General features: G+C 37.4%; 1 protein-coding gene across 1 annotated transcript in view; it reads left to right on the top strand.

Annotated features, from left to right (window-relative positions):
- Nucleotides 1–17,621, top strand: part of LOC150080328 (dynamin-1-like) — a 61,080-nt gene extending 43,459 nt beyond the window's left edge. The window contains exons 10-11 of the mRNA XM_090380685.1: nt 5,299–5,372; nt 17,498–17,621. Coding sequence (XP_090236811.1) covers nt 5,299–5,372; nt 17,498–17,621 — 198 coding nt within the window. The remainder of the gene's footprint in view (nt 1–5,298; nt 5,373–17,497) is intronic.
- The last annotated feature ends 7,466 nt before the right edge of the window (nt 17,622–25,087 follow it).

Below are 25,087 nucleotides of genomic sequence, written 5' to 3'. Positions count from 1 at the left end.
ATGTGCTTTCATATTTTAATTTTTATAAATGTGATTTTATATAAATGTTTTCAACAGTGTGATAGAGGTTTTAGTTGCATAATGATTACATATAAATAGATAAATTTAATATACAGAAATATTATTAGTATGAGTAACAACTCATACTAATAATTTAGTTTTTAGGAGCATTAGCAACTAAGGCCATATTGCTCCAGGAATATGCGGTGGTCATTCCGCATCCTCCATATTTGGTGGGTACGGGCTCGAACCCTGGTCTAATCAAGAAGCATGTGCTACGCACTGCTGCTCCTGCCCACCTGGCTACGGAGGCACCATTAGTATGAGTAAAAACTATCAGGAATATAATACTACTACTGAGGTTAAGTTTGCATTAAACTTTATTTATAGTTTATTTCAATGTGATGTAACTTTAAATAGTTCTGTTATTACATATAGTAATGAGAGCCAATCACGATTATTACAGTAGTCTACAGAATCTGTGCGGTAAAAGGCTGCACAGATAATTGGAAAATGTAGATAATCCAAAATTGCTTTATTTTTAACTCTTGTCTACTAACTACCTTATATAGCTCCTGTGGAAATTTCTGATAAAATTATAAATTAACACACTAGTCAAATTAGATTGGCATTTTAATGTTATAGTTTCTTTGATTTTCGTGAAATTTTAGTTGGTCTTTTTGTTGTTTTTGCGATGGTGTAACAGCAAGGTCACAATCACTGAAAAAAGGAAAGGAGAAAACATCTGCAAAATGTATGTTAGAATCTATCATAATAAATAGATTCTAAATTTATACAGGTGAAGCACATAAGGCTTTTATTTCAAGTATTTAAAGGTATCATAACTTGCAATAAATAAATAAATACGGAAACAGCATCACAAAAAGGTAATGGAACGAGACAAATTGAAGGGGTGGTAGGTCACACCAGGAATACACAACGGATGATTTCTGATATAGTGATGCAAGAGAATATGACTAAAATTAAAGAACCATACCTACAAGATAACATTAATGACCACAGTGTTGTAACTCGTAAACGACTTCCCATAAAACAAACAGTTATTGAATTTGAATATGGTTTAAGAAATGCAAAAAATAGGGAGGGACTAATACAGCAGATTAATGGGGTAATTAATCAATCTAGGGACCCTTATATACCTAAGTTATCTAAGGAAGAGAGGATTGGGTTAAGAAAATTAAAACAGAATAACATTATTATCATACAAAAGGCAGACAAAGGAGATGCGGTAGTCATTTAAATAAAAGGGATTACATAGACAAACTTATAAATATTGTATCAAATAGTTCTGCTTACCAAATTGGTAGATAAAACAATGTTTGATGATTTAATTAAACAGTTTAATAGAATGTTAACAGAATACAGGAAAAAAGATTATATTTCAATAGCTCTGTTAAAAAGTCTAAGCTAGAACTAATAATGTAACCACTCTTTTTGGACAGGTGAAGGTGCACAAAACAGGAAATCCTATTAGACCCATTGTCTCTAGAAATTCAGCTTTTGCATCACTCATGACATATTGTATGGGATTATCAAACCTTTACGTTCGGCAAATAATATTCAGTTTAAAGAATTCGGATATGTTGTTTAGTTAGTTAAAAAAGAATAAGTTAAATAAAGATGATTAGTTAGGTTAATAAATTATTCTCTCTGGATGTAGTTTCTTTGTACATGAATGTACATGTCGAGTATGCATTAGACACAATGTGGGATCTAATTAATGGTGATTCAGTAATTTTAAATGAGTCTAATTTTACCAAAAAATTAAATATTTTATCTAATTAAATTTCTTGTTCAGGCCAGTTATATTCATTTCCAGTCTAAAATTTATAAACAAATATTTGGATTACCGATGGGTCTTAGCTTGAGTGGATTAGTTGCCGAAATTTACCTTAATAAAACTGAACAGTTACATTTAACACCGTTCCTTCCAAATCTAACATTTTATGGTAGATACTTGGATGATAACTTAATAATTACTAAAGATGACATAGTAAATAATGTTTTGGATTTATTAAATAAGATACATACCAGCCTTGATTTTACTTTAGAAATAGAAAATCCTCAGGAAAAAGCTATAAATTTTCTAAATTTTACTTTACCGAGAGTTGATGAGAATATACATTTTAAAATTTATAGAAAACCGACACATACAGGCAAATTCTTACACTGTGCTAGCTATCATCCATTTACATACAAATGAAGCATTATTTTTAATCAGTTTTACAATGCATACAAATATAGCTCTACTCAGGAGGTATTACTAGATGAACTTATGGAACTTGCAAAAAGATTTCTAAATAGGGGTTACATGTTTGGTACTATTATGAAGATAAGATGAAAAGCAAAAATAAACTTCAGACTGGTATAGTGAATTACAGGTCTGAACAGAAACATTTTATTAAAGTTCCATATATACAGTACTGGAACAAACAATTCATTAATATCTTGAATTTAAGATTATTGCCCAACCAACTAGTAAACTCCGTGATGTTTTGAAGCATAGAGCGGTCAGCTCTGTCTCAACCATGGAAGCATACAATGTCATTTATAATATTATTTGTGGTGATTGCAATTCCTTGTATATTAGCTCAACACAAAATTATCTTTCAAAGGGAGGATACAGCAACATGTAGCATCGGTTAGGGCTAGAAGGACATGTGCCTCGGAACTTGCTTTCCATGCAATCAATGATAGCCATGTGTTCCTTTTTAATGAAGTGAAAGTTTTAAATACACAAAAAGATTATATTAAGTTATTAATTACTGAAACACTATTTCGGACTCGTGGACTCTTGAGTCCATGCACTTGAGTACTGGCATGTATGCACAGTAATTCATACATTGATTAGTATAAATAATCTCGTACCGGGGATTTGATAGATTGATGCATACAAAAGGGTGGAAATCATTTGCAAAAAACACTTAATTCTTGTGAGCACAGAAACTACCCAAATAAGTTTGGTCCCTTAGAAGAAGTTTTAGACAATTTTAGGTTTTTAGATATTTTAATTTCGACATACATTTATCTTATGTTTCTTAAGGATTAATTTGACAATTGTTTTCAGTTCTCATGTTGGCATATGTCATTGGTTGGGTTTTTGGGGGTGTTGATGGCTGTCAGCTTCCCCCAGTTTTTCTTGGTGCGTTATGTTGGGGATGAGAATTGAATACATGACAGTCTTTTAACACATATCTATTCATGCCCTGTACAAAATAGTCTTTCTTCAATCATAAGCCCTGAGTAATTCGTAACTTTCACATACTGAACAGCATCTCCCAGAAGCCTTAAAGTGGGAGCTCAGTTCATACTTAATTTACGCCAGGTGGGAAGGAGCAGCAGTGCGTAGCACACGCTTCTTGATTAGACCGGGGTTCGAGCCCGTCACCACCAAATAGGGAGGATGCGGAAAGGTCAGTGAATGACCACCGCATATCCCGGAGCAATATGGCCTTAGTTGCTAATGCTCCTAAAAAAAAAAAAACCAAAATAACAAAAAAATAACTTAATTTACCTTTGAGCAACATCTGTACTGTTTTTCCCATTGATGTTTACAACATACTTTCTTGTCCAATTCTCTAACAATCACCCCAGGGGCTTACATCTGGAGAGTATTGGCTTGGCAAAGCCAGGGTCCTGAGCTGGATATCGTCATCATCCTTTTTCTTGGTGATTTCTCTCTCTCTCTCTCTCTCTCTCTCTCTCTCTCTCTCTCATGGTAAGTAATAGTAATAGAGGCATGTGATCCAAGAAAGCAAGCATATGAGCTTATGTAGCATCAGCTAAAAAAAAAATTCGCACAACCATTTGCTCTAAAAGTTTATCTAGTTCCTCCTTGAATTTATTTAAGCTATCAACTTCCACAACAACAGATGGAAGTTTGTTCCAGCAATTAACCACCCGCTGGCTAAAGGCAAATTTCCGCACAGCTATTATACAACTGTCTTTCCTCAGTTTGAATTTATGTTCCCCTTAGGTTCGTAATACTTTCACATACTGAACAGCATCTCCTAGAAGCCTCAAAGTGGGAGCTCAGTTCATACTTAATTTACCTTTGAGCAAAATCTGTACTGTTTTTCCCATTGATGTTTACAACTTATACTTTCTTGTCCAGTTCTCTAACAATCACCCCAGGGGCTTACTCTGGTGAGTATGTACTTGGCAAACCCAGGGTCCTGAGCTGGATATCATTATCCTTCTCTTTCTTGGTGATTCCTCTCTCTCTCTCATGATAAGTAATAGTAATAGAGGTATGTGATTCAAGAAAGCAAGCATAAGAGCTTATGTAGCATCAGCCAAAAAAAAATTCACACAGCCATTCCCTCTGAAAGTTTATCCAGTTCCTTCTTGAATTTATTTAAGCTATCAACTTCCACAACAACAGATGGAAGTTTGTTCCAGCAATTAACCACCCGCTGGATAAAGGCAAATTTCCTCACATCTATTCTACAACTGTCTTTCCTCAGTTTGAATTTATGCTCCCTTAGTTCGTAATCTGAGCAAGCAGAAGAATCCCATCAGAATTCAGTGTGCTTAACCCATTCAAGGCCTTATACACCTCAATCAGATCACCTCTCAGGTGCCTAGTCTCCAGACACTGCAATTTGCAGAACTTAAGCCTTTCTTGGTAAGAGCACCCCTTTGTTCCCGTCACCAATCTTGTTGCCCTTCTTTCTACTCATTCTAGCAACTCTACATCCTTCCTAAAATGAGGCCTCCAGACATGTACGCAGTGCAGTACTCAAGGCATGGCCTGATCATTGCCTTATACAAAGGGATAATCACCTCCTTTTCCCTGCTAGCAAAATTCCTGTATATCATTGACAAAACCCCATGACCTGCTCTTGCAGCCTGTCTGCATTGCTCAGAAAACTTCATATCTGACTGCACAATTACTCCCAGGTCTTTTTCATTTTCTACCACCCTAAGTGTAGTACCACACAGTTGTTACGTTCCTCTGGGATTACTTCTACCCATATGCAGTACTTTGCATTTGTCAAATTTAATATGATACTTGATTTTATTTAGTTTTGTTGTCTTATTTTAACATTACTTTTATTCTTCAAACAGAAGAATATGTGATTTGATGTTTTAAACAGAAGAATATGTGATGCTAGAAGTACCTCCTGAAAAAATTTTAATTCTTACTTATATTTTAATACTGTTAACACTGTATCCTTAAGCAAATTTACTTTGTAATTATTTCACTCTTACATTTTGTGTAAAAATTAAACCCTAAAAGTAATTAATATATTTTTTAATGGTATTTTTTACTAGGCACATTTGAAAAATTACATTCAGGCAGAAATGTCTTTTTTCAATGTTCGGAACCTGGAGTTCAGCAACATCCGGTAATTTTTCCATATTCTTTTTTACTTTTTATATATCAATATTTTAATGTATAAAAAAGTAATTTGATTTAGTAAATAGTCAATTTATATCATTATTCAGTTCATATAGTGGTGAACTGAAATAGGAATCTTAAACTATGCAATAGGTAAAAAAATACAGTAGAACCAGGAATGAAGGCATTTCTCTGTCTTCCTTGATAACTTCAAATTTGATGAATTTGAAGTGCTGGTTAAGTCAACTACTGCAGACATAGTAGGAATATCAGAATGAGGTGCCACTCAAACATAAACGATGTGGAATTTGACTATGGAGAGTAAAATATGTATAGACAGGACAAAAGACAGGAAGGAATAATGCTCTCAGTTAAGAAGCACAAATAAAATCTAAGGCAGTGCACCCAGATGTGAGCATCCAGTGCACTATTGAGTCAGTGTGGTGTGACATAAACACTGGGACTAAAATGAAAATAGGAGTATGCTATAGGCTAAACAACTGTGATAAATATAATGAACAACTATGCAGGCAGGAAGAGTGGGCTAGTAAATCATAATGCCTTATAATGGAGGACTTATAATGAATTATAAGTGCCAGGATGCAGAAAAATTTCCAAAAAACATCCATTTCCTGGATGTTTTTTGGAAATTTTTACTGTATTTTTGATTAATTAACATATTAAATTGTGTTTTACAGATAGTTTAAATAGTCTTAGTCACATTCATTAGGTTATTTTACATTTAGCTAGTGATTTTTTAAGTTATGACTGATTATTTGCACTGCTGTTGTATTGGTGTTTTAGTGTGAATATCATAGCACGTAACGAGGAGTGCAGAGCAGTATTAGGGTTACAATTGTGATAAATAAGTAGCTCAAAGGCTAATCACTTATTGGGCATATATATTTTTTTGTGTTTAGCTAAGGAATTTTTACTTTTTAGCAAGGGTATAATTAATTTAATATTGCAATTGTTACAGTAGCATAATGTATATCTTGAACTTGATAGTGTAAAGTATAACATAAAACTAGCTAGTGTAATATGTATAACTTCATTTAGAATCTTTTAGCTTAGTATAGCATTGTCATTTAATCAATTAAATTTATTAATATTCATTGTTAATCAATTCGGTCGTATTTAAACAGAAATTATGCCCCAGCCTACAGCAGCAAAACAACAGGCACAAAGTAGCAGGAGTGCTGTGCTTGAGGGGAGAACTGAAGGGGGCGATTCCCCAATGCATCACAGCCTAAAAAATGTGCTTTTTTTTTTTTGGTAGTTGTTGGCGCATCAGCTTCTGTGGCCATAATGCACCTCCCAAGGTTTTTGCAGTTCTTTGATCCAAGCCCGAGGTGGGATTTGAACCCGTGACCTTTGGGTTGCCAGGCAGGCACTTTACCCACCTGGCTAACTAAAAAAATGTGCAAATTATGAAATGTTTGCAGACCTTTCTGGAACACGACATGATTCAGCCAAGGAGGATGTCTTTGTGTGTATCGCTAGGTGCAGAGAGTGAAAAAATTTGGTGCCAACTCAGAATTCTGATGGATGTTTATGAGAGTTTGAACAGTAGAGTAGATGCCCTCAAAGGAATTAAAATGGGGACACATCAAGCTCTTCAGTTGCCCAAATCAATGCCAGAACTCACTCTTGTGCATCAGAATTCAAAGCAGAATGCACTGGTCCACAGGAGCTAGTTATTGTCGGCGACTCTATTGTCAGGGAAATGAGAAATATATTGCACAAGATGGAATAGGACCAGGGTGTCTGCCACGGCAAAAGTAGGTGGTGATGTTGCAGAGCAGATATCTTTTAAGGGCAAAAGGTGATATTGTTGTAACCATTAGCACTAATGATATTAAGAGTAAGAGACCTGAGGACTTACTTTTTAAGCACAGGGAAATGTTGGCAAAAAGTCAACATTCCCTTGTACATTTCCCCATGAGTTAGGATTGAATTTGAAAGTGTGTGCAATTCTGCCCAGACATGACAGGAGGAAGTATATTTTGAGAGTTTGTCAATCAATTCGGCCCCTGAGAGAATGTGCAGGGCTCATGGGATAGATTTTTTCCTCAGTGTGGTCTGTGCTTGTTAACAGGAGAGACTGTTTTTATAGGGATGGAATACACTTGAATAGAAGGGGTGCAAGAATATTTGCTTATGCTATTGAGGCAGTGATAGGTGGGTCAGAAATTGCTACCTTGGTGGAGGGATACCCAGACTAATAGTTTAACTAGAGCCACAGCCAGAGGTGAAAGTGATTCTTGCATTACTACTATTGCATGCAGCAGCCTGGAAAGGAAGGTGTCTGGGATTTCAGGCCCTGCTGTGGGTCATCATGGAACAAATGAATACATGGGCTGTATTGGGGAAACTAAGAGCAAGAACATGTGCATGTATAATTGCATGTACACTAATGCTAGGAGCATTGTAAATAAATTTGCTGAATTTGAAGTACTGATTAAGTTATTGAATGGAGACTTAGAAATAGCAGAGATGTAGTGTCACTCAGACATAAGTGATGCTGAATTTGAATGTGGGGAGTACAATGTACAGGAAGGATACAGAACAGGACAGGTAGTGGGGTTATGCTCTTAGTTAAGAAGAATATTAAATCTAAGGCAGTACATCCAGTTGACTTGGATGACAAGTGCAACGTTGAGCTAGTTTGGTGTGATATCAGCACTGAGAAAACAAAATTGAGTGTAGGAGTGTGTTACAGGCCTAATGACTGTGATGAGTATACCAAACAGATATATAGGGAAATAGAGTAGGGCAGAAAATCATAATGTCTCATAACAGGGAATTTTAACTTTCCAGATGTTGACTGGAATTTGTGGGTTGGCCACTCAGAGACTAGCAAGGCTTTTGTGGATTTCTTAGATAACTGTTTTCTACAGCAGCATGTTAGAAAGGCAACAAGAGGAAGCAATACTCTTGATCTGGTTATCAGCAGTGATTCTTGCATCAAGGAGCTTCAGGTAAAAGATCCACTGGGTGACAAAAATTGCAGTGTGCTAATTTGAAATTTAATTAAAGACATAACTATTGTCAAGGGTAAAGGGAAAGACTTTGGGTTTCATAAGGGTGACTACAGAGGTCTGAGACAGTTTATAAATTGTGTGCAGTGGGACCAACTGATGATGTTACCAACAGAAAATTCTAAATGGAAAGTATTCAAGGAAGTAATCAAAAAAGGTACTAGGCTTTTCATTCCAACAAAGAAATACTGTTCAAGGCTTAGACCTAAATGAATGTCAGATGAACTATTGAGACTTGTGGCAGAGAAGAGGAGTGCATGGGATGCATAGAAATTGGCATTAGTATTAGCATTAGTTGAGGCATATGATGCAAGAAAGCAAGCTTATACAGCATCAGCCAAAGAAAAAAAAAAAAAAAAAAAAAAACCCTTCCCATTTCACCTCCTATTCCACAGCAATAGATGGAAGTCTGTTCCATCAATCAACTACCTGTTGGCTAAAGGCAAACTTCCGCACATCTATTCTACAACTGTCTTCCTCGGTTTGAATCTATGTCCCCTCAGGTTCGTGGTCTGAGCAAGCGGAAGTATCCCAATCAGCATTGAGCCTGCTCAAACCATTCAAGGCCTTGTACACCTCAATCAGATCACCTCGCAGGTGACTAGTCTCCAGATATTGCAACATGTAGCATTTAAGCCTCTCTTGGTAAGAGCACCCCTTAGTTCCTCTCACCAATCTTGTTGCCCTTCTCTGTACTCATTCTAGAAACTCGACGTCCTTCCTAAAATGAGGCCTCCAGAGCTGTATACATTATTCAAGGTGTGGCCTGACCATTGCCTAATATTGGATTTAAGTAAATCCAATATTAATACACTGTGATCACTGTCACCTAGTGGTTCCTTTATCTGCAAATTCTTAATGCATGCTTCATCCCTACTGATAATCAGATCAAGGGTATTACTCCCTCTGGTTGCCCCTCGAACATGTTACTGTAGAAAACAGTCCTCCAATAAATCCACAAAAGTCTTGCTAGCGTACACGTGACCAACCCACAAGTTCCAGTCAATATCTGGAAAGTTAAAACTCCCCATTACAAGAAATTCTGATTTACTGGCCCATTCTATTTCTCTGCACAACTGTTCATTATACTCATCAGCGTCATTAGGCCTGTTACATACTCCTACTCTCATTTTCCCTTTCCCAGTGTTTATGTGACACCAAACAGACTCAACATGCACTGTCCACCCATGTCAACTGGATGCGCTTCCTTAGATTTTATGTGTTTCTTAACTAACAGTATAATCCCTCCTCCTCCTCCCTTCCTACCCTGTCTGTCCTTTCTGTACACGTTGTACTCCCCAAATTCTAATACTGCACTGCTTATATCTGTGTGACACCATATTTCTGATATCCCAACAATATCTGCCTTTGATGTCTTGATCAGCACTTCAAATTCATCAATTTTATTTACTATACTTCTAGCATTCTATATACTCGTGGATAAAGAGAAACACAGAAGACTAGTGGACGTCAAGGTCATTCCTAGTGTCTCCTTGGGTAGTGATCACAGATTAGTTGTTGGAGTTTTAAGATTCCCTAAATTGAAGCAGATCAAAATAACAAGAGAGAGAAAACTATGGGTGTGGAAGTTGAAAGAAGAGGAAAAAGAGGCAATGTTCAGAGAAGAGTTCAGTAAAGTTGTACCCAAGACAGTGGTGAATGGCATGGAATCAGAATAGAAAGCATTCAAAGACTGTATAGTAGGACTGACAGAGCAGGTTTGTGGAAGGACAAACAATAAAAGGAGATGGAAAGAAACTCTATGGTGGAATGATAGGATGAGAGAGGCTGTGAAAATCAAGAATAATGCATTCAGAACCTACTCTCAGAACAGAAATGACGAGAATAAAGAGAGATATGAAACCGTGAAAAGAGAGGCCAAGAGGATAGTTAACGAGGAAAGAAAACTGTGGTTGGAAGAATGGAGTGAAACTCTGCGACGAGATATCAACGGTAATAAAAAGATGCTATATGGTATGGTGAGGAGAAGAGATGGTGAACAGAGCAAATACTTGATGGATGAGAATGAGAATCTAATAACCAAGGACAAGAGATAAGAGGAACAGGAAGAAGTATTTTGAAAATCTGTTGAACGTGCAGGAATGCCAGCAAAAGAGACAAAGGCAGGTTAATCATAAAAGAGGGGATGAAAGCGAAGGTACAGAGAGAGAGAGAGAGAGAGCAGACAGACTTGTCTTGGAATGATGTAGTGCAGGCATGGAAATACATCAAGACAGGTAAGTCTGCTGGTATGGATGAGATAAATGGAGAAATGCTGAAGGCTACAGGTGAGGCGGGGATAGCATGGACATACAGACTGTTCCATAAGATCTGGGATGAGAGACAGGTGCCAAAGGACTGGAAAGAAAGTTTGATCATCCCGTTGTTCAAGAATAGGAACAGGAAAAAGTGTTCCAATTGTAGAGGCATCACACTGACATCGCATGTGAGTAAGCTGTATGAGAGAGTGTTAGAGCGGAAGATAAGAGGAATGATTGAAAATAGGATGGCCGAAGAACAGTACGGCTTTAGGCTTGGCAGATCGATGGTGGATCTGATTTTCTGCATCAGGCAACTGATGGAAAACTGTTATGAATACGATAAAGAATTATGGATGGCATTTTTGGATATAAAGAAAGCGTTTGATGTTGTAAAGAGAGAGAAAGTGTGGGAGGTTTTGAGAAACTTGGGGATAGAGGAACATCTTGTGGAGAGAATTGAGAATGTGTGCACCAATACAGTGAGCAAAGTAAGAACAGTGGTGGGGTTAATGGAGAGCTTCAAAATAACTTCAGGTTTGAGGCAAGGAGGCGTCCTGTCACCACTACTGTTCATAGCTGTCATGAATGATGTGCAGTGTAGAGTGGTGGAACAACTTGGACAGGACCAGATGAAAATCGTGCCCTTCGCAGATGACCTCTGCATATGGAGAGAGAGTAGGGAACAAGTGCAATAGCAAGTTGATATATGGGCTAGTATGGCCAATGAATTTGGACTGGTTTTCAGTCAGGAGAAGAGTGCAGTAATGGTTCTAAAGAGGAGTGGCAAGCTTGACGGTTACATTACAATGGAAGGGAAACAGCTAAAAACAGTTAACAACTTCAAGCATCTAGGAAACACCATTACAAAGACTGGAGTAATAGACGAAGAAATAAGTAGAAGGATACAAGCCGGTGGAATTTCTATAGGCAGACAAAAGATCTGATCTGGAACGGGAACATACCACTGAAGCGTAAGAAGGCTATATATCAGGCCTATTATGTACCAATTCTGACATATGCATCTGAAACTTGGACTATGAGGAAAAAGGATGAAAGCAGAATTCAGGGAAATGAGATTTGTGAGGAGCATAGCCAGAAAGACAAGATGTGACAAAATCAGGAATGATGTGATAAGGAGAGAATTCAGGTTGGAAAACTCCAGAATAGGATTGAAAGGTCCCATTTGAAATGGTTTGAACATGTCAAGAGGATTAACAAGAGGCGTTTGCCAAGAAGAATGTTAGATTTACAATTAAAGGACAAAAGACCAAGGGGGAGACCAAGAATGAGATGGCAGGACATGATAAAGACCGATGTCATTAAGAGAGGAGGAAATTGGAGTGAAATCAACGATGGAGAGAAGTACACGGACAGAGCATGGTGGCGAGGCTTCATACGTCGACTCATGGAATAGCAGAATGATGATAGATGATAATGATGATACTTCTAGCATTAGTGTACATGTAAGTATACATGCACATTTTCTTACTCTTAGTTACCCTAACATAGCCCATGTATTTACTTGTTCCATGATGACTCCCAGCAGCTCTTGAAACCCTCTGCAACTTGCTCTCTAGGCTGCTGCTGATTACAAATAGAAGCAGTGCAAGGATCACTTTCGCTTCTGCCTGCAGCTACCGTTGATCTTTTAGTCTTTGAATACCCCTAAACTAGCATTTTTCAGACCCGCCTAACACTGCCTTGATAGCATCAGAAAATATTCTTGCACCCTTTCTATTTAAGTGTATCCCATCCCCCATCCGTGTAGAAGCAGTTTCTCCTGTTAGCAAGCACAGACCACACTGAAAAAAATTCTACCCCATGAGCCTTGCACAATTTCTCCAGAGCCGAATTGATTGACAAGACTCTCATCATATACTCCCTCCTATCGTGTCTTGGCAGAATTGCAGACAATTTCAAATTTAACCCTAACTCGTGACTTTTTTTTAGCATTGACTTGTACTTGTTAAGTAAATCTGCAGATCTCTTACTCTTAAGGTCATTAGTGCCAACATGTACAACAACATCACCTTTTGTGCCCTTAAAAGATATCTGCTCTACAATGTCATCAAATTTTACCCCTGGCAGACTTACTCTGATCCTGTTCCACCTATCCTTTTTGGATACTATATTCCCCGTCTCCCTGACAATAACTAGTTCCTGTGGGACCAGTGCATTCTGCCTTGGAGATTGCCACTGTGTTGCCTGATGCACAGGAATGAGCCCCTCATATTAATTTCTTTGAGGGCATTTACCCTACACCTCAAACTCTCATAGATGCCCATCAGAACGCTAAGTTGGCACCTAATTTCTTCACAGTCTCTGCACCTAGCATTATTAGATGGTGCAGAAACCTATGGTAGATATAAATTAATCTGTAATCAAGTCACATGGGAGGTTAGGCAAGCTAAGGCAGATTATGAAGAGTCTCTGGCAAAGAATGCAAAGAAAAACAACAGACTTCTATGCTTATATTAACAATAGAAGGAAAGGGTTGAATCACATTGGACCACTTGATGTCTATCGGTTAACTGTTGATGATCCTGCTCAGGTTGCAGACAAATTGAATAGATATTTTGCATGTGCATTCACACATGAGGAATTCATATTCCCCCTAATGTGTGTATACTACACTCAGAATAGTGGAGAATGAAAAAGACCTTTGTGTAATTATGCAGTCAGACATGAAATTCTTTGAGCATTGAAGACATTCTGCCAGGACAGTTCATGGGGTTTTGTCAATTATATACAGAAATTTTGCTAGCAGGGATAAGGAGTTGATTATCCCTTTGTATAAGGCCATGGTTAGGCCACATTTTGAGTACTGTATACAGGTCTGGGGGCTTCACTTTAAGACAGATGTAGATCTGCTGGAATGAGTGCAGAGAATGGCAACCAGATTGGTGAAGGAAACAAAAGGATGCTCTTACCTAGAAGGGCTTCAGTTCTGCAAATTGCAGCATCTCTAGACCAGGCATCTGTGGGGAAATCTGGTTGAGGCGTTTAAAGCCTTGAATAGATTGGGTAAGCTGAATGTTAATGGTATTCTTCAATTTGCTGAGACTACTCACATGAGAGGGCATAAATTGAAGTTGAGGAAGGATGGTTGCAGAATAGATGAGTGGAAGTTTGCCTTCAGCCAGTGGGTGGTTGATTGTTGGAACAGGTTTCCATCTGTTGTGGAAGTGGATAGATTGAATAAATTCAAGGATGAACTAGACGAGTTCTTGGAGGATACGGATGGGCAGGTGAACTGTTTTTTTTTTTTTTTTTTTCCCATTATTATTGCAACTACTGCTACTACTTGAACTTTCAAGACATTGACTGGGACTTGTGATTGGTTACTCACACAGTAGCAAACATTTTCTGGATTTATTGCATGACTTGTTTTCTACAGCAGCATGTTAATGAGGCAACAAGATAAGGCAGTACTCCTGATCTGATTATAAGTAATGGAAGGGACTTTGCTTTCATAAAGGTAACTTAAGCAGTTTTTAAATTCCTTTTGGTGATACGAACTGACGAGGTTACCATTATTATTATTATTATCATTATGCCATATGGTGCAAGGAAGCCTGAGGCTTTTGCTGCACCAGCCAAAAAAAAAAAAATTGTGAATTACCCTGAGAGAGAGAGAGAGAAGTAGAAGGGAATCACCAAGGAAGAGAAGAATGATGATATCCAGCTCAGGACCCTGGGTATGCCAAGCCCATACTCACCAGATGTGAGCCCCTGGGGCTATCTGCAAATTCTAAATGGGAGGCATTCAGGGAAGTAATTGTAGAAGCTACTAAGGTTTTCATACCAACTTGTAAGAAACATAGTTCTAGGTTTAGACCTAAATGGATATCAGATGAAGTGATGAGACTAGTGGCAGAGAAGAAAAATTCATGAATTTATTATAAATTAGCAGAGACATGGAGCAAGTATAAACTAGTTTTCATTCAGGTCACATAGGGAGAGGGGTGTTAGACAAGCTAAGGCAGATTATAAAAAGTCCTTGGCTAAGAATGCAAAGAAATCTTGCTTATGTTAACACTAGAAGAAAAGCGATGAACAACATTAGCCCAGTAGATGTGAATAGCATAACTACTGATGATCTTGTTCAGATTTCGGACAAATTAAATTTTCAGACTCTGATTGATTATGACCTCATGATTACTTGTGTAGTGCTGTCAGTGAATTTTCTGATTGTATGTTTGAAGAAAGAAATGTGGAAGGAGGAACTGATAACACTTACCTTATTCATGGTTAAATTATTAGAGTAAGTGGATTGGATTATTCAGACCTTCATGACGTTTCACGTTCTTTAGTGTACTACTGAAATGATCTTTTGACTGTTTCAAGTTGATTTATTGGTTTTCATAAAAAAAATGTGAAAGGTTACAGCACTGCTTGCCAGACTCTACAAACTTGCAACACTGGAATGTTCTTCTATTCTAGTGCTGCAAGCCATTTCAGTTTATTTCTGGAATGGCTGCCCTATGCAGTGTTTACTGCACTGACAGTCAACTTGGTAAACTGTGCCTTGACTTGGATAATACAAAATCCTGAGGATTTGTTTAAGCTTCCTCTTTTCTATGCAGAAAACTTTAACATTTTGTATTTTGTAGCATATTATTCATATGCCTTCACTTTCCCTTAACAGAAGAGTGAGTGAAGCTTGGAATTCCTCCCCTACCCTTTGTTCAAGGATCTTGGGATGGTGTTGGATATATAACCATCTCATAGATGCTTCGGAAGTAACTAGTTCATATAAGAATCTGTCTAATGATGAACAAATTCTTAGCTAATCTCTTGGCAGTTCCACCTTTAACTTCTAGTTTAACTTTTGTTCCGGGTAAAATATGGAGTCACTGGTTAAAGATGAATTGCAGGATCATCTAGACAAGACTGCAGCAATAATTCAGACACAGCATGGGTTTGTTAAGGGAAAGTCTTGTCTGACAAATTTGATAGGCTATTATAATGTGGTTACAAAGGAACTGGATGCAAAAAATAATTTTGATATCATATATTTGGATTTCAGGAAAGCTTTTGACACTGTTGCGCATGGAAGACTATTGTACAAATTGAAGCAGAATGGTATTAAGGGTAAGTTGCTACAATGGATAAAAGGATGGTTGAGTGGGAGAAGACAGAGGGTGGTAATTAATGGGTGCTGCTCTTCGTGGACTAATGTTATTAGTGGAGTCCCACAGGGTTCGGTGTTGGGTCCACTGTTGTTTTGTATATTTATCAATGATATTGATGAAGGTATATCAGGCTTAGTGTCGAAGTTTGCAAATGATACAAAGGTTGGCAGGGTTGTTAATGACAGTAATGACAGTGTGCTACTGCAACAGGATCTAGATAATTTGGGCAGATGGGCTAAGAAGTGGCAACTGAAGTTTAACCTCGATAAATGCAAAGTACTGCATATGGGTAGAAGTAACCCCAGAGAAACGTACCAACTGTGTGGCACTACACTTAAGGTGGTAGAAAATGAAAAAGATCTGGGAGTAATTGTGCAGTCAGATATGAAGTTTTCTGAGCAATGCAGACAGGCTGCCAGAGCAAGTCATGGGGTTTTGTCAATGATATATAGGAATTTTGCTAGCAGGGAAAAGGAGGTGATTGTCCCTCTGTATAAGGCAATTGTCAGGCCATGCCTTGAGTACTGCATACAGGTCTGGAGGCCTCATTTTAGGAAGGATGTAGATTTGCTTGAGCATGTACAGAGAAGGGAAACAAGATTGGTGAGGGGAATGAAGGGATCCTCCTACCAAGAGAGGCTTAAGTTCTGCAAATTGCAGTGGCTGGAGACTAGGCACCTGCGCAGTGATCTGATTGAGGTGTATAATGCCTTGAATGGGTTGAGCACGCTGAATTCTGATGGGATCCTTCCACTTGTTCAGATTACGAACCTAAGGGGGCATAAATTCAAATTAAGAAAGGACAGATGTAGAATAGATGTGCGGAAATTTGCCTTTAGCCAGCGGGCGGTTAATTACTGGAACAAACTTCCATCTATCGTTGTGGAAGTTGATAGGTTAAATAAATTTGAAGAACTGGACAGGCATTTGGAGGGAATGGTGTGATTTTTTTTTTTTTTTTTTTTGACTGATGCTGGATAAGCTCATACACTTGCTTTCTTGCATCACATGCCACTACTACTACTACCTGAAGCACAATCCATTTGACTAGATTCAGTTTGAGTGGTTGGAGGTTATACTTGAACAGAGTTATAGTGTCTTTTATAAACACATCAAAAACTAATAAAGAGTGGTTCATTTCTGTTTCTGAAGTGAGGGCAGTATTGAAATTAGTGTTGTTAATGTTGGGGTGAAATCCTTCAAAGTTCTGCCTACTGTGACTCACTAGCAACAATGTCATCCAGATACCAGGCACACACAGCTCAGGTATGTTGAGGGATTGGATAGTATGGTGGATTCTATGCCTCAAAAACTTTTAAAAAGGGGGAAGCATACATAGTCCCTTTTGAAAAGATAAAATGTAGTTTGGAATTGAAAATGGGTCAATCTTCCTCTCTCTTACACACACACACACACACACACACACACACACACACACACACACACACACACACACACACACACACACACACACACACACACACTCTCTCTCATGCTAGCTTGTTTAGTCTAACAAAATTCATTTTAATGCCCTCAAAATAGATAAAACATTGGGTGTCACTTTTAAGAATATCTCGTTTGTTCCAAAAGCATTCTTTTGAAACAACATTTTTTAATATCAGCTGCTTATTAAATTTAAAATTTAACTAGATGTTGAAATAATTTTCCTTTTTAAAATTTTTTTTCACTGATTAGAAAATCTGGAGCTGTTACTGAAACTAAAGATGAATCAGATCGTGATAGTATCATTAGTGAGTATGAACAAGATCCAACTGAAAGAGAAGATGTCACGGTATTGTATATATTAGTTCTTCCTTAGTTTCCATATTACTGCATTTTAAACTTCAAAAGATTCAATGGGAAGGGAATTAATGTATTTATTCCCAACATTATATGACCATGACCAAAAATATTTGAGCACACACACAAGTAGTTGCAAAACTGACTTTAATTCAAAAACATAATGTATAGTATGGCCTTTATGATAGTCTAAAACTTCTTAGGTATATTTCTACGAATTTCCAGTAGGCATCAGCCAGAATTTGCATACATTCCTCCTGCAAAGCAGCTTACACAGCCAGTTTGGAAATTTCCATTTAAGCATTCATTAAAATCTGCCATTCCCCAGGCCGCAGCCTATCCATGGCTAAGATCTGAATGAACTTCTACTTGTCTGCGTTGATTATAGATTCAAATTAGTTAATAAATAAAAATTGTAACTCAACACAATTAATTTAACAAAATAATATTTTGGCCACTTAGCCTCCCATGAGAAAAATTATGGTTTAAACTTCAGTTTTCCGATCTTAATCATGGGAGTTACCGCCCCTGCCACTAGGAGGCGGGCCTCCACTATCTAGCTGTAATCTCTAACGTCTTTTGAAAACTTTATTTACAAATTCATTAAAATATACAAATATTCTTTTATCCGAAAACAGGATCCAGACATTACCCCTCTCCAAAGGACATCCTAAAAATCTCTCTAAATAAGATCTTATATCTACATAATTAGGACAGTCAAACATAATATGCTCAGAGGTTTCCAGAACTCCACAATTACATAAACCATTATCTTTAAGCCCCAACTGGTGCAACCTCATTGCCAGGCCATGTCCTGTTATTAAGAATGCAGTATGCATTCTGAATTGCAACCATTCCTTTTTCTTCACATCAACTATATCAACTTTAGAAAGGAATATATAAGTTTGTCTTCCTTTTTCGCTAACTTCCCAACTCTCTTGCCATTTTAAATATATTTCCTTTAATATTCTAAGTTTCTCATTTTTTAGATCCAAACCACTATATTCCCTATTTTCAGGACAAGATGTTATTTCTAAAAAAGTTTTTCTTATATTCCTTTTGGTATGGTAAAACAATCCACTCATCAAAACTGCATAATGCACTGGCATCCTTCCTGAGAGCACCTGTAAGGCCTCTGAGGACACCGTTCAACATGCTCTTGTAATGCCTAATAAGGCGAATTTTTGAAACTGAGTCAAATATTTTTGAATCATTACATTTGAAATTCTATGTATCCAAGCTCCAGAGGCATAGGTAACTATGGGGATATATAAACATTCATACAGTAAATTAAGTGATCGTCCTTTAATACCCCAGTCAACTCTTAACTACTCTCTGGAGCCTGGCATGCAATGTCCTAATTTTTTCTTTAATATATTTAACGTGCTCAGTAAAAAATAACTTTTGTTCTAATTTAACTCCCAAATATAATGTTACTTTAACATATCGAAAGGCAGACCCCAGAAGTCTCACCGTGGGAGCTCAGTTCATGCTTAATCTTCCTTTTAGGAGCATTTGAACCATCTTTTCTCTAGAAATCTCTAGCTTATATCTGACTGTCCAATTTTCTAATTCTTTTAAGGCTATTTCTGCCCTTTTTTCTAATATAGACCTTGCACTTCCCTGCACTATTAAAACCAGATCATCAGCGTATGCAATTTTTACCACATTAGGTATGTCCATATTTAAGAATTCATCTAGTACAATCTTCCAGGCAAAAGGGCCTACCACCGAGCCCTGTGGACAACCTCTTTGTACTTCCTTTTCTACCTCAGTATACTTAGTACTAACTAATATTTTTCTGTCTTTAATATAACTTCTAAAAACTTTGTATAGTGTTAATGAACATTTTGTAACACTTATCCTGGACATTAGCATTAGTAGAGGCATTTGATGCAAGAAAGCAAGCTTATGCAGCATCAGCCAAAAAAAAAAAAAAAAAAAAACCACTTCCACTTCACCCCTCTGTTCGTTCAAAATACCTGTCCAGCTGAGCCTTAAACTTATTTAGGCTATCAACCTCCACTACAAGGGATGGAAGTCTAGTACCACAGAGTTGATACGTTGCTCTGGGGTTGCTGTTTCCCATGTGTAGTACTTTACATTTGTCAATTTGTAATCCCTCCCACCAAAGTCAGTCGAAGGCTCCTTTAAAATCAATAAATATTCCTAGACCATACCGCCCATTCACTCTCCTCCATTGTTCTGACTAATTTGCAAACTGCGTCCTCCGTTGAAAATCCTTTCTTAAAGCCGAACTGGCTACTTGACGACAGCTGCATTTCTTCATATTTAATCATCAGTCTATTTATAATTAGTCTCTCATAAATTTTAGCCATCACCAGCAAGAGAGCAATAGGACGGTATGAACCAGTTTCATTCATTAAGCGATCTATTCCTTTAATTAAAAGTTTTATTCTCGCCCTCTTCCAACATGATGGGAAGGTACCTGCTTCCAAACATTTATTATACATATCTAAGTATAATTCAGGTTTTAATTTAAATGCCCTTTTCATAACATTAACTTCAATTAAATCAAGGCCCGGTGATTTACCTACTTTTGCCCAGTCCATTGCACCACTTACTTCACTCAAAGTGAATCTTCCTTCAACTTCTATAGAACTATACCCAATATTATTATCCACAATTTGCCTCTGATCTGGCCTTAATTGCCCCATGTCCTGTGGAAAGAGCTCATCCAGTATCCTGTCCATGGAATCCTTCCAAGTAGTTGTAAAATTGGACTGATTACCAATGGAGCTTAAAATATCTAAGTGGGTTCTCTTACCATTAATAATTTTAAATATTGACCATGGATCTCGTGATCCCTGCTCCCTCACATATTCTTGCCATTTTAATTTTTTAGTTTTATTGACAGCACGAACGAAGTCACTTCGAGATTCTCTATACAGTTCCTTATACATTTCAATTAGTTCATTATCCTGATTTCTTCTTGATCTTTGTAAGAGTCTTCGATATCTAAACATTACTTTCCGTAAATTTGTCAGTTCAAAGTTCCACCAAAACACTGGCTTGTCAAGACACTTTTTCTTTTTCATACTGGCACAACAGGAATTTACTAATATCTGCAAAAACTGGTCCACATACTCATCTGCAGTTAAATCTTTCCAATCCACCTGGTCCACACGTGTCACAAATAAATAATCAAATTTTGGCCATGCCGCTTCATTAACTTTAAATCTATCAATATCTTTACAAACTCTATCATTGCTATAATTTGATATTACAAAGGAGATACCTTTATGATCAACTTGATGTACAACTCCAGTTTGGAAAGAAAGAAAGTCATTTTGGCTGTAACCAAAACTAGTACTCCATTTCATTCCACAGGTGTTCACTAAAGTTGAGATCCAGTCCCTGAGCCAACAGTCCAATTTTTCAATGCCATTGTCCACAAACCACTCCTTTGTAAACCTCACTGTGGCTGATATATTGTTGTGCTGATAATGATAAAGCCTGTTTTCATACTACTGCCATAGTATAAATAGCTCATAATTGTTCAGAGCATCCAAGTAGGCCATGAATTTTGTGGTTTCAAATGCTACTACTACTAATAGACCAAGTCCAAACTAGCTAAAACAGTTCCTTATCAAAAGACTGCCTTCATCAAACTTCATAGTCAAGATGATATTCTGACAGAAAGTGCCCTCCAGGTAATCCCATATCCAACCATGTATACCAGAATGAAACATTGTGTAGCAAGACTTGTTGTTCTGATAGCATCTTCTGCCACTGTTCTAGAATCCATGAACATTGGGAACAACATCAGTCCAAACAGCATTTGGATTTGGATTGTTGTTGTTCCCAATACTGGGCTTGTGCATAGCTGCCCTACCATTGAGCCCAAGACTATACTACTCCCTACAAATGGTTGACATATCAACAGATTCCTCTGTTCTCTTTTACCTTCTCTATTATGTTTTCTATAGACAATGGATGAGTTTTGAACTACCCTCTTTATGGGTCATTAAACATGTCTGTGAGTTTGAAGCAATCCAGACCTTTTTTATTGAGGTATTATTGGGTTTCATTAAGAATTAATTGAATAACATCTGCACACATGCGCACACATAAAAGGCTGTATGCTTCAAACCATAATGAATACTAACTTCTAACATGCTGCTGTTGTTGCTGTACAGCCTAGAAGATTTATATTGGTATGTCTCAGATGGTATGCATATGCAGAAGACTTTTGGCGTAGTGCACAATATTCATGGTGTGGTGTCCTAATACATTTGGTTATATAGCATATATATATTTCCTGTTGAAATTATAAAGGCAAAATTAAAATATAACATATTTCCATAAAAATTAGAATTGCACTACATTGTCCATTGCTTCACTATTGCTTTTGGGATTTCCCTCTCAGTGATAGGGTCTAGGTTATTTTAAAAAGATGTATACTCAATCTCAAGTTTGGGCAGGTTTATTAAGTCAAATAAATAAATAATTCAAATTGATGAGAATTTAATCTTGGAATGACAGTTCCCCTCCCCCTCCTTTTTTGTACAGTTTTCTAATAAGGAATTTCAAAGTTCTTCTGAACACAAAATCAAATAATAATAATAATAACATTATCCAAGTCTTCATAAATGTTACAGTAACAGTTGTCTTATCACAGATATGAGTAATAAGCTCCAGTGCCATTAGAATAACAATTTGAATTGTATTTTATTATGTGTAATTGGATAAATACAAATTTTTCTTTAAATTATAAAATGGTGATCATTTACATATATGTGCCACACAAATATTTATTTGTAAATCTTTTAGTAAGTAAATTGGACCATTTAAACATTTTCAGGAGCCTGGGGCTGGATACAATTTTGCGCTTCAAAATCTTCTCTTAGGGATGAATCAAAAGGGCTACCCATAAGAGATTTTTGAAGTTCACTTACTCAGAGAAATTTCTAGATTTCAAAACATAGAGGCTGTGCTATTATATATGGTTTTAACACATACAAACAGATTTTACTTTGTATTGTTTTATATTTTCTTTAACCTAGCTTTTTTTGTTACACAGGTGGTATCTCCTAACAGGCCCCAGATTTTAATATTTTAAAATGTATTTGGTTTTTTTGAATTTTGCTTGGTGTATATTAATCATGACCTTTTTCCCAAAAGATTTCAATGCTTATTAATTTAATATCTTTTTTATGCATTGTGACACAATACAAACTCTTTAAAGTCCAGATGGCATGCGTTATTATGTAATTTGCATTGTGTAGTGTTGGGAGTATGCTGGGCTGTTGTTCATTCAGTTCTTCTGTTGTTCATGTGTAATGTTGAGCATATGCTGGGCTGTTGTTCATTCAGCTTGGCCTAAGGGTCTGTGGAACACCACAGTCCCGTAATTTCTGTCCAGCACCATGGGGAGATGGGCCAGGCAGTAGGGTGTGAAAGGTCTCTAGCTGGGGTGAATCCTGGGTGTTGTCTGAGCTTGCTTTGCTTGGTGATGTACTTTTGAAGTTCAAAATGTTTTTTATATCTTTATGGACCAGAAAGCCAACTCCACCTTCACTCCTTTCACTGTTTCCATTGGTTTACAGTAGATTTCCACTTGATAAACTTATAAGTGATTCATTTCTTCTTCTTGTTTCAGCCAAACCAATGATATTCCAATTCACATTTTCTAATTCCTTTTCCAGCTCTAATATCCGGTCTTCACCAATGAGTGATCTTACGTTATAACAGGCCAAGTTCAGTTTCCGTGCATGGCAGCCTGATCATACCTAGGGATTCTTAGCACCCTCTGCTTCCACTCTGAACCTCTTGCTGCCATAAGAGGGGGAGTGAAAGCTCCTGGGGACTGAGGGCCATTTGTTTCATCGTGCTGTCATGTGCTGGAAGGTTGATCTTTTCCTCTTCACGCTGACCAGGCATCTTGAAGAGAACTCCTCTACACTTTCGTTGCCACCTATGTGACGTAACAAGGCTTACCATCGAGAAGGTGTGCATGAGTGGATAATCAATTACAAAAATCAGTTGGCAAACCATAAGATGGAAGCTTGTTTAGAAGACTTTTATGCCAAACATGATCAAAAGCCTTTGATATGTCAAGAACAACTGCTTGTGTTTCACCAAACTTTTCCATTGAATTTGTCCATAAATGGGTAACATAAGCAAGAATATCACCAGTGTATCGACACTAATGGAATCCATACTTGCAATTGTTGATCAGACAGAAAGTTTTTAGGTAGTTTAAGAGTTGGCAGTTAATTGATTTCTCCATTACTTTAGAAAGAGTAGAAGTAATTGCAATGGGATTTGTCACCCTTTTTAGTAACTGGCTGGATATGAGCAAATTTCCATGCAGAAGGAAAAAGATCTTTGGAATAAGAAAGTGAAAAAAGCAGCAAAGAACAGGAGTAAATTAAGGAGCACAGATTTTGAGAACAAGAGCTTTCTTAGCATCAAGATTTGTCAAAATCCTTCTGACATCCTTTTGACGGAAGACCACAGGAGGCATTGAATGGAGCATGCTACAAATAGTGGGAGGTGTTTTACCAAGGTCATTAATACAGGAGTTGGAATCAAAATAGGATGCTAGCAGGTCAACTTTATCCTTGGCTGAAATGACAACAGAACCATCTGGTTTTGACAGAGGTGGGAGCAGAGATGGGCAAACGTTGTGGCCAATAGCTTTGGCAAGAGACCAGAGTGCTCGCCTACCATTAGACAAGAAGCAAGTTTTCTACTCTTAGCCTGTTGAAAATCTAGTTTGGACGGATTAATAACTGCTTTACAATTGTTGCGAGCTTTGGTGTAGGCAGTAAATGAAACTGAAGAATTGGAAACAAGCCTACGATATGCAACGTTCTTCTCTTGAACAGCTTTAGCACATTTATTGGAAAATTAAGGTTTAGATAAAGGACTAGATTTTAAAGTGGAGTGTGGAATAAAGGATTCCATTCCTACAAGAATAATTTCACTGACACAATCTGAGAAAACTTTGACATCAGAAGTTTTGAAACAGTAATCCGACCAAAGAAAAGAAGGAAAAAAATCTCGAAGGTCATCCGTTCATTTTGCATTCTTGTAATGCCAAACAATACGAGGTTGGAATAGCCATGAGATAAAGGCTCCATTGGTGAAGAGACAATCACCAGGTTGTGATCTGAGGTGCCTAAAGGACCACTCACTTCGACCGTGTACTTAGAAGGGTTGTTTGTGAGAAAAAGATCAAGCGTATTGGCTGTATGGTTAGGATTGTCCGGTATTCTTGAAGGTAATTAACAGTCTGTACAAGGTCATTAGTAATTGCAAAAGCCTCAGCATCTTGACCAGCTGGGTTGGTGTGACTAGAAAGGGGAAGCCAGCTGGAGTTATAAACATTAAAATCACCAAGAAAAATTACCTCACTGTTAGTAAAATTTGACTGGAGAAAGCCAAGTTGCAAAGATAGAAGTCAAAGAGCTCCAAGTGATTAGTGGAGTTGGAGAACGGTAGAGACAACAGATGAAT

Source organism: Mastigoproctus giganteus, chromosome 9 (assembly GCF_048544385.1).
Source record: "Mastigoproctus giganteus isolate SK-2022 chromosome 9, ASM4854438v1, whole genome shotgun sequence".
NCBI lineage: Eukaryota > Metazoa > Arthropoda > Arachnida > Uropygi > Thelyphonidae > Mastigoproctus > Mastigoproctus giganteus.
Note: the sequence above shows the minus strand (reverse complement) of the source record. Positions and strands in the feature narration are given on the sequence as shown.